Here is a 14,188-nt window from a genome sequence, read left to right as displayed (position 1 = left end):
TTATTCCCAGAACACACTTTTTTTTTTTTTTTTTTTTCCTCTCCTCTTGTTGTTTCTTTTTAGTCTTTTTTGGAGATCCCTTTTCCTCCATCTGGCCATTTAAATTTAGGAGATCCTCAAGTCTCAGTCATAATCATTCTTTTCATACTATACTCTTTCTGCATGATTAAATCTACACTTTGTTTGGGCTTCAGTTACTCTTATGAAACAATTACTCAAACATTTATATAGCCAAATTTATATTCAGCTGCCTACTTGATATTTCTACTTGTATCTTTCAGCAGCATCTCAGACTCAACAGAGTCAAACCCAGGCTCATAATTTTAACCTCAGACATGGTTCTCTTCATTGTTTCTCATCTCAGTTCATGGCAACTTTATAATTAAAGAAGCTAACAAACAAACAAACAAAAAACGAACAACAAAAGTATCAATGTAATGTAAAATACAAGTGACAACACAATTCTGTTCATGGCACTTTCTGCTTAAGGTTGTTTCAGTTGCTTCTTCTTAGACACAGGACAAAGACCAGTATCTTAAAGATAGCTTACAAGTTCTGAAATGATTTTGTTTCTGCCATTACTCTTATTAAATAAATACATATTTGTAGATTGAATCAATAAGAGAAAAAATAGGACCAGAAAGAGAGTATGTGGTGAAAAATCAGGAAAGAAGGCATGGCAAAATGTCCCATGGTTATAGATGTCAATAACGGCACTGGGCTTCCCTGGTGGTGCAGTGGTCTGCCTGCTGATGCAGGGGACAAAGGTTCATGCACCGGTCCGGGAAGATCCCACATGCCACGGAGCGGCTGGGCCCGTGAGCCATGGCTGCTGAGCCTGCGCTTCTGGAGCCTGTGCTCCGCAATGGGAGAGGCCACAACAGTGAGAGGCCCGCCTACCGCAAAAAAAAAAAAAAAAAAAATAATAATAACGGCACTGAAAAATAGAGGGCATGACCAACATGTCATAGATTGGTCTAGGAGAAAGGATGCTGATTAGGGGAGTCCATTTGATCACTGAGAATCTTGGTCATTAGGGAAGAGTTTCAGTTAATGGGTGAAAATGAAATTTAGATTAGAAAGGTTTAATGAAAGACATGGAAAATAGGATTGTAAAAGCTGAAAATATAGCCTACTAATCCGAGAAGTTTTGTGATAAAGTAAAAGAGAGAGAAAGGAGAAGAGTTGAAAAAACGTCACAAGAAAGAAAACTTATTGTTAAACAAGAAAAAAAGAGTAAATACAGGGGAAAGGGAAAGAAGACGTAAAACAGTGGAGGCTAAAGATCAGAGAACTTTCTTGATAAGAAAAATGCACAGCTATTCTTCTGACAAGAGAAAAGCTACAAAAAGATGCATAAACAGAAAAGTTTGGTGATTAATTTTGTTCAAAAAGCACATGGAATAATTTGAATGCCTGTGATATTCTTGGTCAATCAAAGGCAAGGTTATCTGCTTGATGAGTGGCAGCATCCGGGGCTTAAACAGTATTCAGTTATGAGAACTGATGTTATGGAGGCATCTGATAAAATCAACCCGAGATGAGAGGTAACATTCCAAGAATGTGCAGCACAATTAACCAATAATTGTTTCTTATTAATGTTTTATTCATTAGTTAAAGTCATCATTTACTTGTGTTGCTTTATTTTTTTCCAGAAACAGAAGACAGTGGATAAAAGAGTAAAACTGTGGTTAGGAATCTATGTAGCAAAGATTGTAGGCTCTTTGGATGGACACCATTGAATTGCTCTAGGAAAGCTCTGAATCAGTCTCACAAAATAATGGAAGGGCCATAGAGTCTCATGAAAGTGCGTGGTGTTCCAAATGTGAAGTAGGGTTATAAAATGTTCTCTGAGAACCAATGAATTGCTATTAGGCAAATAAAAGATGGTAGATAATGTGTCAGAAATAAACAGGAATACTTAATGACTGTGCCACCCTAACTTGGTTCACTTTCAAAGTGGTTTCAAATACATGAAAAATGCCATATCTTAGTACTAACATAGGGTGTTAGCAGTAAGTACTACCTCTGATCACTACAAAATACAATGTTAGTGATGAATAAGGAGAATTCTCTCAAAATACAACTTTCTGCATCATGTGGTCTTTTATTCTAAACTAAAGAAAATAAATACATAAGATGTTTGATAAAACTGTGCATTCTATATTTATATTATTACTTATATACTACAGATATATAAAAATGATGTTGTGGTGAAACACTTTGACTTGACTATTAAGGAAAACAAAAAGCTTAAAATTTCATAATCTTTTTCACACTTAAATAGGCTCTTAATATATTATTTAAAGAGATTAATTAATGGAAATGATTCCCCTTTGAAACACATCTTTTGAAGTGAGACTAAAGTAGTTCATATTTAGCAAAGTGATTAAAATTTATTCCATGCTGGTTTTCCAAAGGAGATTATTTTTTGGACCAACTTCCCAATTAAACCATGAAGTGTATAGTGGGCAATTTGTACATGGGAAAATGATTTTATTTAATATATGAAAACTGCTATGCAGTTGTTGGCCTGTACAGTGACTGCACAGCCCTCAGTGGAGTGTCTGACAGACTGCAGACGTCTGGGCCACTAGTTTATTTAATCAGCTGATCACAGGCATGTGGTTCTAATGACAAGCTCAATTCAGCCAATTGTACTCTTCCAAGAAGCATAGCTTTACTTTTCTTTAAGAATTTTAATATTTCATATCATCTTAAACCACTTGTAAATGGCTCAATTTGGGGTCCAATTATAATTACTCATTTATTTTTAAATGGCTTTTTATTCACTGAAAGATAGATGCATATAAATTACATCTGAAAAAAATTTAATAATAAAAGACTATAGAGGAAATCATTGTTCAATTATGTTAGTACTAAAGTGGATGAATCCTTGTTAAAGAAAACTAAACTTAATTAAGTATATCAGTAGCAATATTTAATCTTTTTTTACAATTCTAACCTCTAAAATTGAATTAAGATATTATTTAAGGACTGGAATTTCTAGATTTAAGTTGCATAACGAAACAAAAGCAAGTTAATTTGAAAGAATTCAGTTTTAAAATACTTGTATTAAGTAAAGCAACATGTTTCATTAAAAGAATAAGGAAAACTCTTTTGATCTAATGCGTAGTTTCCTTAGTCAATAATTGTGAACTGAGATAAACAGTCTTAAATATCACAGGAGAAGTTCAACCAGCCTTATATTTGACTATACAATTAGCTATGTATTTAGTCTTTAGTAAATGCTTTTGTTCACAGAACCCCAAATCATTTTAACCAATGTAAAAATAAAGCTATAATAGCCTAGTGTAGACCAATGTTGGTCTAAAATGGAAGTATGATTTATTAATTATATAAAGTTCTTTTCAGCTAAGGCACTTGTCATCCTGCTTTATACATCTCTTACAGGTGTCTACCTCATAAAAATTTACCAAATTTGAAATATAATAAATAAGAAATTACTTAAAATAGATTTGAGAAAGTGAGTTTATACTACAATATTTCTATAATTTGGAGCACATATTATCAATACCTTATGCTCTGAATAATTATGAAATTATACCATTCTCCTTCCTTTATCTTCTGCAGCTTTTCCATTCAGAAACATATATATTTAATTGAAGGCAAAAGGCTACACTTGAAGTAACCTGGCAGACAGGAACCAAATGTAATACATTTTGTGTTTAAAGGGCTTGAAACTTTTTTTATGGCCATTAATGATATTTCCAAGTTTTTACTGTTAAATACAGTTGTAAGAAATCTTTGACACTAACATCAAACTAAGAATGAAAAATTGTTACTTACCTCTGATCTCCTCCCTCTGTTCAAATAAGTACAGACTGGGCTGAAAGCACCACTCCCACAAACATACAAATGCGTGCGGTTGAAAGCCTGAATTACACGGACAAAGTTCCCGCAGCCATGCTAAAACAACAGGTAAATAAGCGGTTAGTAACTGAATGACTTTTATAACTATTTCGAAGTATTACTGTGATACATTGTTATACATTTTCCTTTCTGCCCTAACTTTTTAATTATTGTTAGGAGATAACAAGAGAACATGGTGCATTTTAGGAGGAAGGTAGTTTACCAGATAATGAGTAAAACGATATGTCTCTCCTATTTCAGTATTTATATACTGGGCACCTTTTTATGTTCTGAAACTTTATGAGCTTACTCTTTATCTGAGAAAGTTTAGAAATTGAAAGGTACACCAAATTGTTTTTTCAAATTTTCCTCAAAACATTACACATATACACACGCACCCTCACATATTATATACACATGTTTTGAATGAACTTGTGTTTATAGAAGGTCCATATTATCATTAGTTACAGTTGCAAACACTATTGGTCTTCATAACTGGTGACTAAAGCAAACCTTAAACAAAATGCCAGCATTGTTGCTTTCTATGAAAAATAATGGAATCCTGATCTCTCTGCTCTTGATACACTAAAATACTCTCCTCTCCCCCAAAACTCCTTTCTCACCTGTTCCCAATCTAACCATTGGAAAGGCTGTCATTTATTCACTCAATGAAATGCAAAATATGGTAATTATAAGTTGACGATGACTTTGCAGAAATACATAAACATGGTCAGCACCAAATGCAGATCTCTGTGACTGAATTAACCATTGCATGTTCTACACTTGCAGGGTCACTATCCTTTGCTGACTACACATTAATCAAGCCTGAGGTTGAATGTAGTTCCCTTCACAAAGTCATTGATCTAGCAAAGAACATTATTAAAAATAAGGTTAGAAATTAGAGACAAAAGTTTTTATAAAGAAATATGTCAAAATCTAACAGGGGTTTCCCCATGGGTGGTCATACAGTATATATTTTTTTTCTCTTCTAGGTACCATGTATTTTACTAAATTATTATAATGCACATTTATTGTTTATATTGTTAGAAAAGTAAAAAAAAAAATTTTCTAAAATAGAAATTTAAAGTCAATATTATTTTATATTTTCTCATCATTTTTCCCTTTTATACTCATTGTTACTTGCCAGCAAATATATGTTTATTTTCATATGTAGTAACTGTATACACATGTTTCTATTATGGATTTATATTATCAAATCATCAATCACCAACTCTGCTGTTAAATAAATTTATCCTTACAGACCAGACTATATACTTTATTTTTACTTTAAGACATTAAGGATTTTTATTAAATATATAGTGTCACTGTATCTTGACACCTGTTTATAGAGGTACCTGGAAATTGACTACATAACTGCAGATGAAATGTGTTTCTCTGGAGAAAAAAGCATAGATGAAGTACAGTGTATATATAGTATGCCTATGTTAAGGGTATCTGTGAGCAATGACACTTGTGTTTATTGTTTTCACATCCAAGTCCAGTCATTCTGGGATTCTGCATATAACATTTTCCCGTAAAACACAAATTCGATCCAATTCTATTAATAATAGGTTCTGTCTTTACATTTCAATACAGGTTATACTTGTTTCATGTATATGTTTATAGCAACATATTTGTTATATATATGATTATTATGGCTAATATTTTTGAGAATTTATTATGTACTAGACATTAGAATAATCATTTTATATACTTAACCCCTTTTACTTCCCAGGAAGTTTGATTTTTTACATTTATGGATCACATTTATTGAGCAAACTATGTGTACTTAGGCACTTTATATTCATTCAGTTTTTTCAACTCAACCCCTTTTAGAAAACAAAAGCTTAGATCTTGTTTAGCTAACTCGCCTGAGGTCATGTAGCTAGAAGCAGGTAAAGCAGATTTTCAAACACAGACGTGTTTTACATTGAATCTTGTACTTTTAACCACTTTATAATTTGTCATTGGGTGAGAATTCCATAGTTGTTAGAGGGAAGTTTTTATAACAATTATTAATATTTACAGAGCTCTTAATCCTTTGATGTTAGTTGTTTTTAATCCTCACAGCAATGTTCCAATTAAAGTATTCAGTCCCATTTTAGTGATGAGGAAACTGAGTCCTCAAAAATGTTAAATGAAGTGCTCTAGGTTTAATAAATAACTCTGGGTCTTGAATCATGGCTACCCTCCACCATGAAGACTAATTCCCACACTATCTGATGATGCTTTACTGTGCTCCTCCAAAGCCTCCCCAAAGAGAAAAACATGAAAGGAAAAATAAATCAATTGCTTTAATTATTGAAAATCATTTTCTAGGTCCCTTCCATTTCCATTGTGCTTAGTTTCTGTCCACATTATTTCTGTCCTAGACCACTGCAGTTGTGTCAATTCCATCCAGAAAATATTTATATTTACTGAACTCATTCTGTGAAAGCACTGTATATAGTGCTAGCAATACTGAAATGAATAGATTCAATTCCTGTTTTCAGAGAAAGGGGAGTATAATACATCAGGCTGTAGTAGATGCTATAATAGGGTTATATTTTTCAAAGTGTGCTATAGAAAGAAAGTGGAAATGAGTAATACTGAAGTGGGTGTAATGGTTTGAGAGTGGATGTCATTTGAGCTGGAACTTGCAGAATAAGCTAGAGATTCTGACAGGCAAAAGCATAAGAAAGGAACATTCCAACAGAAAACACAGCATGAACAGAAAAACTGGAGGCATAATAGTGCAGGATTTAGTTGGGGAATAGTGCCTAGAGAGGACAGAGGATTATTGTGTGATGAAACCAGACAGGCAATTAGAACTGGACTATCATCATGCCATAGCATGATGGGCAGCAGAGAGTGAATTTAAGTATACAGATCTCAGAGCCAGACGACCTGGGTTCAAACTCTGGCTTTATCTTTTACTAGCTATTTGAACTTGAGATATTTACTTAGCCTCTCTGTGCTTCAATCTTTTTATCTGTAAATGGTGATGATAATATTTGTTGTAAGCAGTATACTACTGAAGCACTTGGAACAGTGTCTGGCACATAATAAATATACCCAGTGTTAGGTATTAGATTCTTTCATATATATTTTCAGTTCCAATTGTCAGTACAAACCCTGTGTAATGGACAGGGAATTTGTCCTGCATAGAGATTAGTACAGGTCCTGACCACAGTAGACATCCATAAAAGGTTTGCGGAATGAGACATCAGTGAAATTCAATACCATGGATGCTTTCTTTTTATTGCTTAATTCTCTTTCAAAACTATTTCAAAGTACAATGCTAAATGAAAAATCAAGCTGCTAACATTATGCAGAATGTAATACTATTTTATGTATATACATATACATGTCATATACTAAAATGCTGGAAGAATATACCGCCAATTTTTAAGTTATTATGTTTGGGTAGCGTAATTTATTTTATTTATTTAACAGTGTGTGCTTACTATGTGCTATGTACTGTTCTAAGCTCTCTGCAAATATTAATTCACTAATCCTCTTAATAACCCAATAAGGTAGGTTTTATGAGTAGCCCATTACACATTTAAGAAAAATGAGGCTCAGAGAGGTTAAGTCTCCAGGGTCAGAGAGCTAATAAGAGATTGTTTTCTGTTGCTCTCTGCATGCTTTTCTAGGTCTTCAAAAATTTCTGTGTTAACAGGTATTATTTATATAATTTTAAAATAGATGTTTTAAAATAATATATCGTGGAGCTCAGATTAATAGGGCTTTAAAAATATTGACTCTTCATGGTCCATACTATGCAATGGAAAAAAAAATACCTCTTAATTTTTTTCTTCTTGGCCTATACTTCTTGGTCTGGGGAATATATCAAGGTATTTTGATAAATGTATTCCTAAAGAAAATATGTTTTCAAATAGTTTAGGATCCTCTGGTCACAGAAACAGGGAAATTGATATTCTACAATTAATAAATCAAGTTTGACGTTGTGTGTATATAATGCATATAGGTCTAAATATATGTAACCATGCTTAATTTTTCAATGATCTCATACAGTACTTACTTAGCACATTCATTATGCTCTATCTCATTGGATATGTTTGACAGCATGTGTTATTGTTTAAGCTCAATTTATTTAGCATATGAATAAAATATTAATATTCAGAAATAAATATAGCATGTAGGAATGTGAATAAATAGGGGCAAAAAGGGAAATTGGGAGGTAAGTTATACTCTCTTAGTTGAGGCAGACAATAAGCTATATTCCCACCATGATAATTTACTTTCCTGATAAACATTAGTTTATTATATAGTATTATGATACACATTACCTGGAATCAAATTTTAAATTATATTGAATTATTTTCTAATAATTGAGTATTATTTTTATAACTTTAATTAAAGTTTGATATAAGTAAAAAATCTAAAGGAATAAGAGATGTTTGATTCTATGGTTTTTTTTCAATTGTTATAGAAATATAAAATTTGTCACTAGTTTATGCTTTTCTTAGAAGATTAATATAATATTTAAAAGTAAAAAAATTAATTTAACCAAAATATACCTTTAAAAATTGTGCATAATGAATTTATTATAAACTTATTAATCTAAAGGTATTAATAACTCAATATCCATTGTGTCCTACCCCCAACCTGAGAAAAGTACTTGGAATAGATTCCCGTGCTTACTGCTTTCATCTCCATTTTTCCAGATCTTGTTGAAATTTCATGAAGTGCCTAGATACAGATCTGGGCACTGGATCCAATCACTAAAAATGCAGTGAAATAAGTTCTAGAGTGTTTCAGGTGAACGCACAGGGAGGGGCAGCTAGCCCAGTCCTGGGTAGCAAGAAAGGACTCTCCAGAGAGGTGACATCTGCACTGTTATTTGAAAGGATGAGTAGATGATTCCCAGGTTAAAAAGATGGGAAGATAATTCAACAAGAAGAGAATCACATGTAGCCTGTACCAAAGGCTGAAAGAGAGAAAGGATACAACTTATTTGAATTTCAGTATTATTGAACTAGAATAAGGGGACAAGTTAACGTAAGACCTAGCATAGTTGCCACCAAATCTATCAAACCTTTCCTAAATATCCCAGGTGCAGTGAATTTTTTCTTTGTCTTTGTGTGTATTCTCAGCATTTATCATATTCTCCCTGGAGAAGTGGCATGTTTTATCAACTAAGAGCAAAAAGATCTAGAGCCATATGTGCCTGAGTCGGACAGAGGCCTCCCACTTGCAGGCAGCGCAGCTTTGGGTAAGTTCCTTACTCTCTTAGTGATTCAGTTTATCTATCTTAAAAATGTGGATGAAGACAATAATGTCCATCTTGCAGCATCGTCATGAGGATTAAAACAAAACACTTAGAATAGCACCTGGCCCATTCCATTAAGTGTTGGCTAGTATTACTTGGTAATTATTGTATATATGTCCCATCATCCCCAGTATATTGTGAAGACTCTTAAAGGTAGGAACTCCACCTTATATACCTCTGGTTCCTTCACTTCAATTAACTGATTTGTACAAATTAAAATATTCTGTTCCTGCATTTAAAAAATGAAATATTAAGTAATTAGATGATATTTATTCCAAAAGAGCTAAGAGATTCTTAAATATTTAGTTTGAGAAGTGTAATTAAAATGTTGTTCTATAGAACTTCTATTTAGCATCATTTTTCTGCCATTGGTATCCTGCTTAAAGGACACTTGTTTGTAAGTACCTCACATGCCTTAAGCGAGATGAATTTGTCAACATTCTCTTCTCTTGCATAGACAGAGCATATATTTGAAACTTACTTTGATTATTATTTCCCAGGACCCAACAGCGCTGGCTGTACTACAACAGAGCCCACTACCAGTTACCTCTGACTGGCCATGTGGCAGAATATAAAGATATCCATGAATGATATTACAGCATGACAAAACTATGTGAAAACATAAGCATGTATTGAAGATTTTATCTAATGACGTTTAATTATAATAAAGCAAATAACAGAGCATTTCTACTTTGCCAAAGGGAGAAAGAAATCAAATGACTTGGCTAAGACTCTTCAGAAAATCAACAACAATTTTTGGAAAGAGAATGTGCAAAGGTATCTAAATCCTATGTATTCTGCCTGTGGCAGTTTATGTGAATGGGACACAGAAATTTTTTAAACAAAGAACAATTAAATCCAGTAATTACAACCACAGGATATAATCGTGGCAAAAGGCGAGACATGATCACATAACCATCAATGGGAAAAATCTCTACATTAGAGGATGAAAGAAAGTAGTTTAATTCATGCAAAATTATCGAAATCATAGCTTCAGGGGACCAAAAAAAAAGTGCCTTTTCCACTACATTATACTTCATTCTGCTATTGGTTCCCTAGAAAGCAATTGTAATGTACTCTTTTGAATGTTTCTTTCACATCTTTTCTGGATTTTTTTCCTTTTTGATTGTGGTCCAACAGATCCTGTGGGTAGCAAATATACTACTGTGAGCTCCTTTTGCCCATTTAAAATTTTCTCTTATAAGGTGAATTATGAAACTAAAACAATGAAACCCTGAGCTGAGTCACTCCTGGTCAGCACTCTTGCCAAAACACCCTCTGGTGAGACCCAGAGATCTGCACTCCAGAGTCTGCTGTGGTCCTGCCTTAAGCCAGGCTTTTTCAGAACTTTGTACCTGGACTGCTAAGAATCAATAAAATATAAAAATTTCATTTCCACACTTCTTCTTCCACAAGGAAGAAGTTTGAGACAAGAAGGTGAAATGACATCTAAGCTTCATTATAAACGTTAAATGACTTGTGCACATTAAAGAGCTGTTCCATGTATTTTTTATAATATTCAAGAATAATTTAATGTGTCAGTTTCAGAAAGTCATTTGTAGAAATCAATGTAGATTTATTCCTTGATTCTTTATATGGAATACATTTTATAAAAGTATTGCACACTGAACATTTACTGATATTTGTATCTGCCTTGATTTTTATTTCTGTGGTTATTTTTAATTAACAAAGATAACAGCCATTACTGGTGATTTATGCTTCTGGAATGTGCTGGCTAACCACTACCCTTTTGACGAGAATCTTTCTTTGGAAAAGCCCACATGGTATCTGGGAGCTACTCCAGACACTTGAATTATCATTATTTCAGCAGCCTGCTGAGAATTCTGCAGGTTGGATCCACTTTGAACAGGGCTTATTACTGAAATCCATCATGAAAAGTGTCAGGGTTCAATAATGAAAGCAAAGCAGGAAATTTTTACCCAGTCAGGAATTCCTAAGTTACAGTGTTTAAGAGTTCCAGTCACTTTGCATTTACATTTCTTACTATGTGTCCAGCCGAGGATTCAAAACACCAATACCCTTTGTCTCCTTCTTGGATGCACTCAAAGTACATGAATTCAAAGACCAAATATTTAAGTTTTGGATTTTTTTAAGCACTCACTGTGGGATCTTTGCCAGCCATTTTGCACTCTTCAACTTTGATTGCAGATGCTGGCCAGAAAACCTGCTCAGAAAGGAAAATAAAGGTTGCATAATCTCACTTGTATATATGACAGCTCAGTACTCTTCATTTACTTTATGCTAACAGATTTCTTTAAGTTAATTCTATATTTATATTTCAAATTTCTTCTTTCATTTTATGAACTCAAGTTAATAAAGATTTTATTACTTTATTCTAAGAACTATGTTTTTGTTTCTTCCATGAATTTTTCCTTCAACAATTCTTTCTATAATATGTGCTCATTTACTAATGGTACAATTTTAAAATAAGGAAATTATTGATGTGCACCATATAATGTATATTTCCCTCCCTCTGATTTATAGTACACTTTTCACAACTGCTTATATCACAATGAATTTATGTTTATACTGCTATCTTGGGGATTTTTTGGTAAACTACACAGCTAGGCTGGTAAATTTACTGCAAACTAGGTACTTCAACAGCTAAAATAACCTGGATAAAGATTCTCTCTCTGACATACTGTGCTAGCATGCTAAGTCATTGCAGCCTTGGGTCAGGTCTGGTGGAGATGATTTTTTTTTTCATCCTGTAGCTTTTTTCATCCTGTAGCTCATTGTTAAAATAATAAATTCAGATGTGTTCTTGCTGTAATAAATTTATAATTAATTTACTTTTATTTCTTTACTTTAATGAAGCTCAATTTATTTCCTTGCTGTGACATAGAATGATAAATATAGTTAACCCTTGAACAACTCAGAGGTTAGGGACACTGACCCTATATTCCAGTTCCACATCCAAAGATTCAACCAACCATGTATCATGTAGTACTGTAGTATTTACAACCAAAAAGAATCTGCATATAAGTGGAGCCATGCAGTTCAAATCCCTGTTGTATAGGCCACATTTTTTCAAAGAACACTGCATTTAATAATTGTGTTCTTTTCAAGGCCTTCTTGGTTTATGTACAGATGACAAGGTACGCTGTCCTTTAATCTGACCATTTTTCATGCTATACTCCATGCTTCTCCTTTTCCCTTTCGATGTATGTATACATGGGAAGTATTTTCTCACTTAGCTTCAAGTTTTAGATGGCTAAAAACTATGAAACTAGACATGGAGAAATGAATTGATTATATTTTCAGTCCTTGAAATAAGTAGTAATTTCCAACTATTTATTGATATATGACCTGTATTTTCTATTGTTCTAATGAAGTACATAATTTTTTCATTGTATTTGAAACTTTTAAAGAAAAAGACACGTAGGAATTTAGCATTGCCCTCATGAAAATGATAAACTTACACTCAAAGGTTCTTGACTTATGTTGTTAATATTCAAGGAAAGAATGTGATCTTTGCTGCCCACATATATCCGGTCCTGATCTTCATCCATTAATAATATCCTGTAGTCTAAAGGGTGGTGAGATAGGCTGAAGTATTCAGAGGTCTTGGTTTCTCGAAGCTCTGAAATAGTGAATAGCACAAGTGAAAATTGAGTATCTTGATTCCATTATTTTAATGAAAATTATCTTATGGAAATATTTACCAAAAAAGTCAAAATACATTTTCCTCCTACAATAAATTAATTTTAAAACAGTTATATTAGTGGATATTTTTATTTATTTCCTCTATGTTGAATTAAAACATAAATAAATCCATAAATGCAATGTTAAAGTTTATAGTAGTACTACTTGATTACAAAATTATTCACATTTTGCTAGGACCTCAACTCAGTTGTTTACTGTTTGTCATCAGCTCAAAGCTTGTTAAAATAAATCACCCAAAAAAATATAGCAAGTGATTAGATTGAACAAAAAACAAAAGCAATGATGGTATGAATGTCTTCCTAGACTCTCTTAATATTTTATTGTTAGACTTCAATACGTTCATCATTTTAGGGTTGTTGTTTCCTACCCTGAATATTTACCTTACTTCCTCAACATAATTCTAACTAGTTTAATAAATTTTTCTATAAATTACTTGGATTGTGTTCAGGAAAAAAGTTAGCCTCTGCTAGACCAGAGGTTGTTGCTGAAGTAGGAAAAAATATCCAAGAGCTCAGAACATGAGAGAGAATATAAAATGCAACAAATGTCACTAAAGGTGGGAGAAGACACATTCTCCTTTGATTTTGCCTAAAATCCAGGGTGTTTAATAAAGCTTGCTTTTCATCCAGTGGAGGAGATTCATGGCTGCATAATTTTCCTGTAAAACATCATTTGTAGGGTGCTGATTGGGTGCAGAATATTCAACAAATACCTCATGAATAAATAACTCTCCAGTGAAATACACAGATTAAAGAAGTAAAATACGACTGAGTTTGTGGCATCTGGGGCTCAGTCACTGGAGTCTGAATGCTGGCTCTACAATTTCATTTATATATGTACTTGGCCAGTGCCTTTATCCCTCTAGACTCCAGTGTCTTCATCTTTAAAGTCAGGATAATAATAGTCCCTACATCATAGGGGTATTGTGAGGTTTAAATTGTTAATATACATCAAGAGCTTAAAAGAGTACCTGTCTCACAGTGACATGGATTACATGGGTTACCTATTATTATGACTTGGGACAAGACTTCAAGCTTCAGCCAGACAAGTAAGAAGAACAATTCTTTACACAGGGAGAAAATATGGAAGACTAAATTGTCTGATTTATATGTATTAATATATTTAATATTTCTTTTTGTCACATGTAGAATCTACTCAAATTATTTGAGCAGGACAGTAAAATAATAAATCATATTTAAGAATAATAATTTGGTGTGCAGGATAACTTTGGGGCATGTGAGACTGGAAAACTAAGAGATGCTCTTCCAGATATGATGATGATAAAGACCTGATTTGCCAGAAATAGAAAGGAAGAGAGGAGTTGACGTGAGGGTCACTTAAAGGATTTGGAAT

General features: G+C 33.1%; 1 protein-coding gene across 1 annotated transcript in view; it reads right to left on the bottom strand.

Moving 5' to 3' along the window:
- Positions 1-14,188, bottom strand: part of SEMA3C (semaphorin 3C) — a 187,495-nt gene that overhangs the window by 81,047 nt on the left and 92,260 nt on the right. Inside the window, exons 3-5 of the mRNA XM_027123786.1 lie at positions 12,592-12,752; positions 11,271-11,333; positions 3,811-3,930 (exon numbers count right to left, since the gene is read on the bottom strand). Coding sequence (XP_026979587.1) covers positions 3,811-3,930; positions 11,271-11,333; positions 12,592-12,752 — 344 coding nt within the window. The remainder of the gene's footprint in view (positions 1-3,810; positions 3,931-11,270; positions 11,334-12,591; positions 12,753-14,188) is intronic.

This window comes from Aethalodelphis obliquidens, unplaced genomic scaffold, assembly GCF_003676395.1.
Source record: "Aethalodelphis obliquidens isolate GAN/ISIS:26980383/991018 unplaced genomic scaffold, ASM367639v1 scaffold27, whole genome shotgun sequence".
NCBI lineage: Eukaryota > Metazoa > Chordata > Mammalia > Artiodactyla > Delphinidae > Aethalodelphis > Aethalodelphis obliquidens.
Note: the sequence above shows the minus strand (reverse complement) of the source record. Positions and strands in the feature narration are given on the sequence as shown.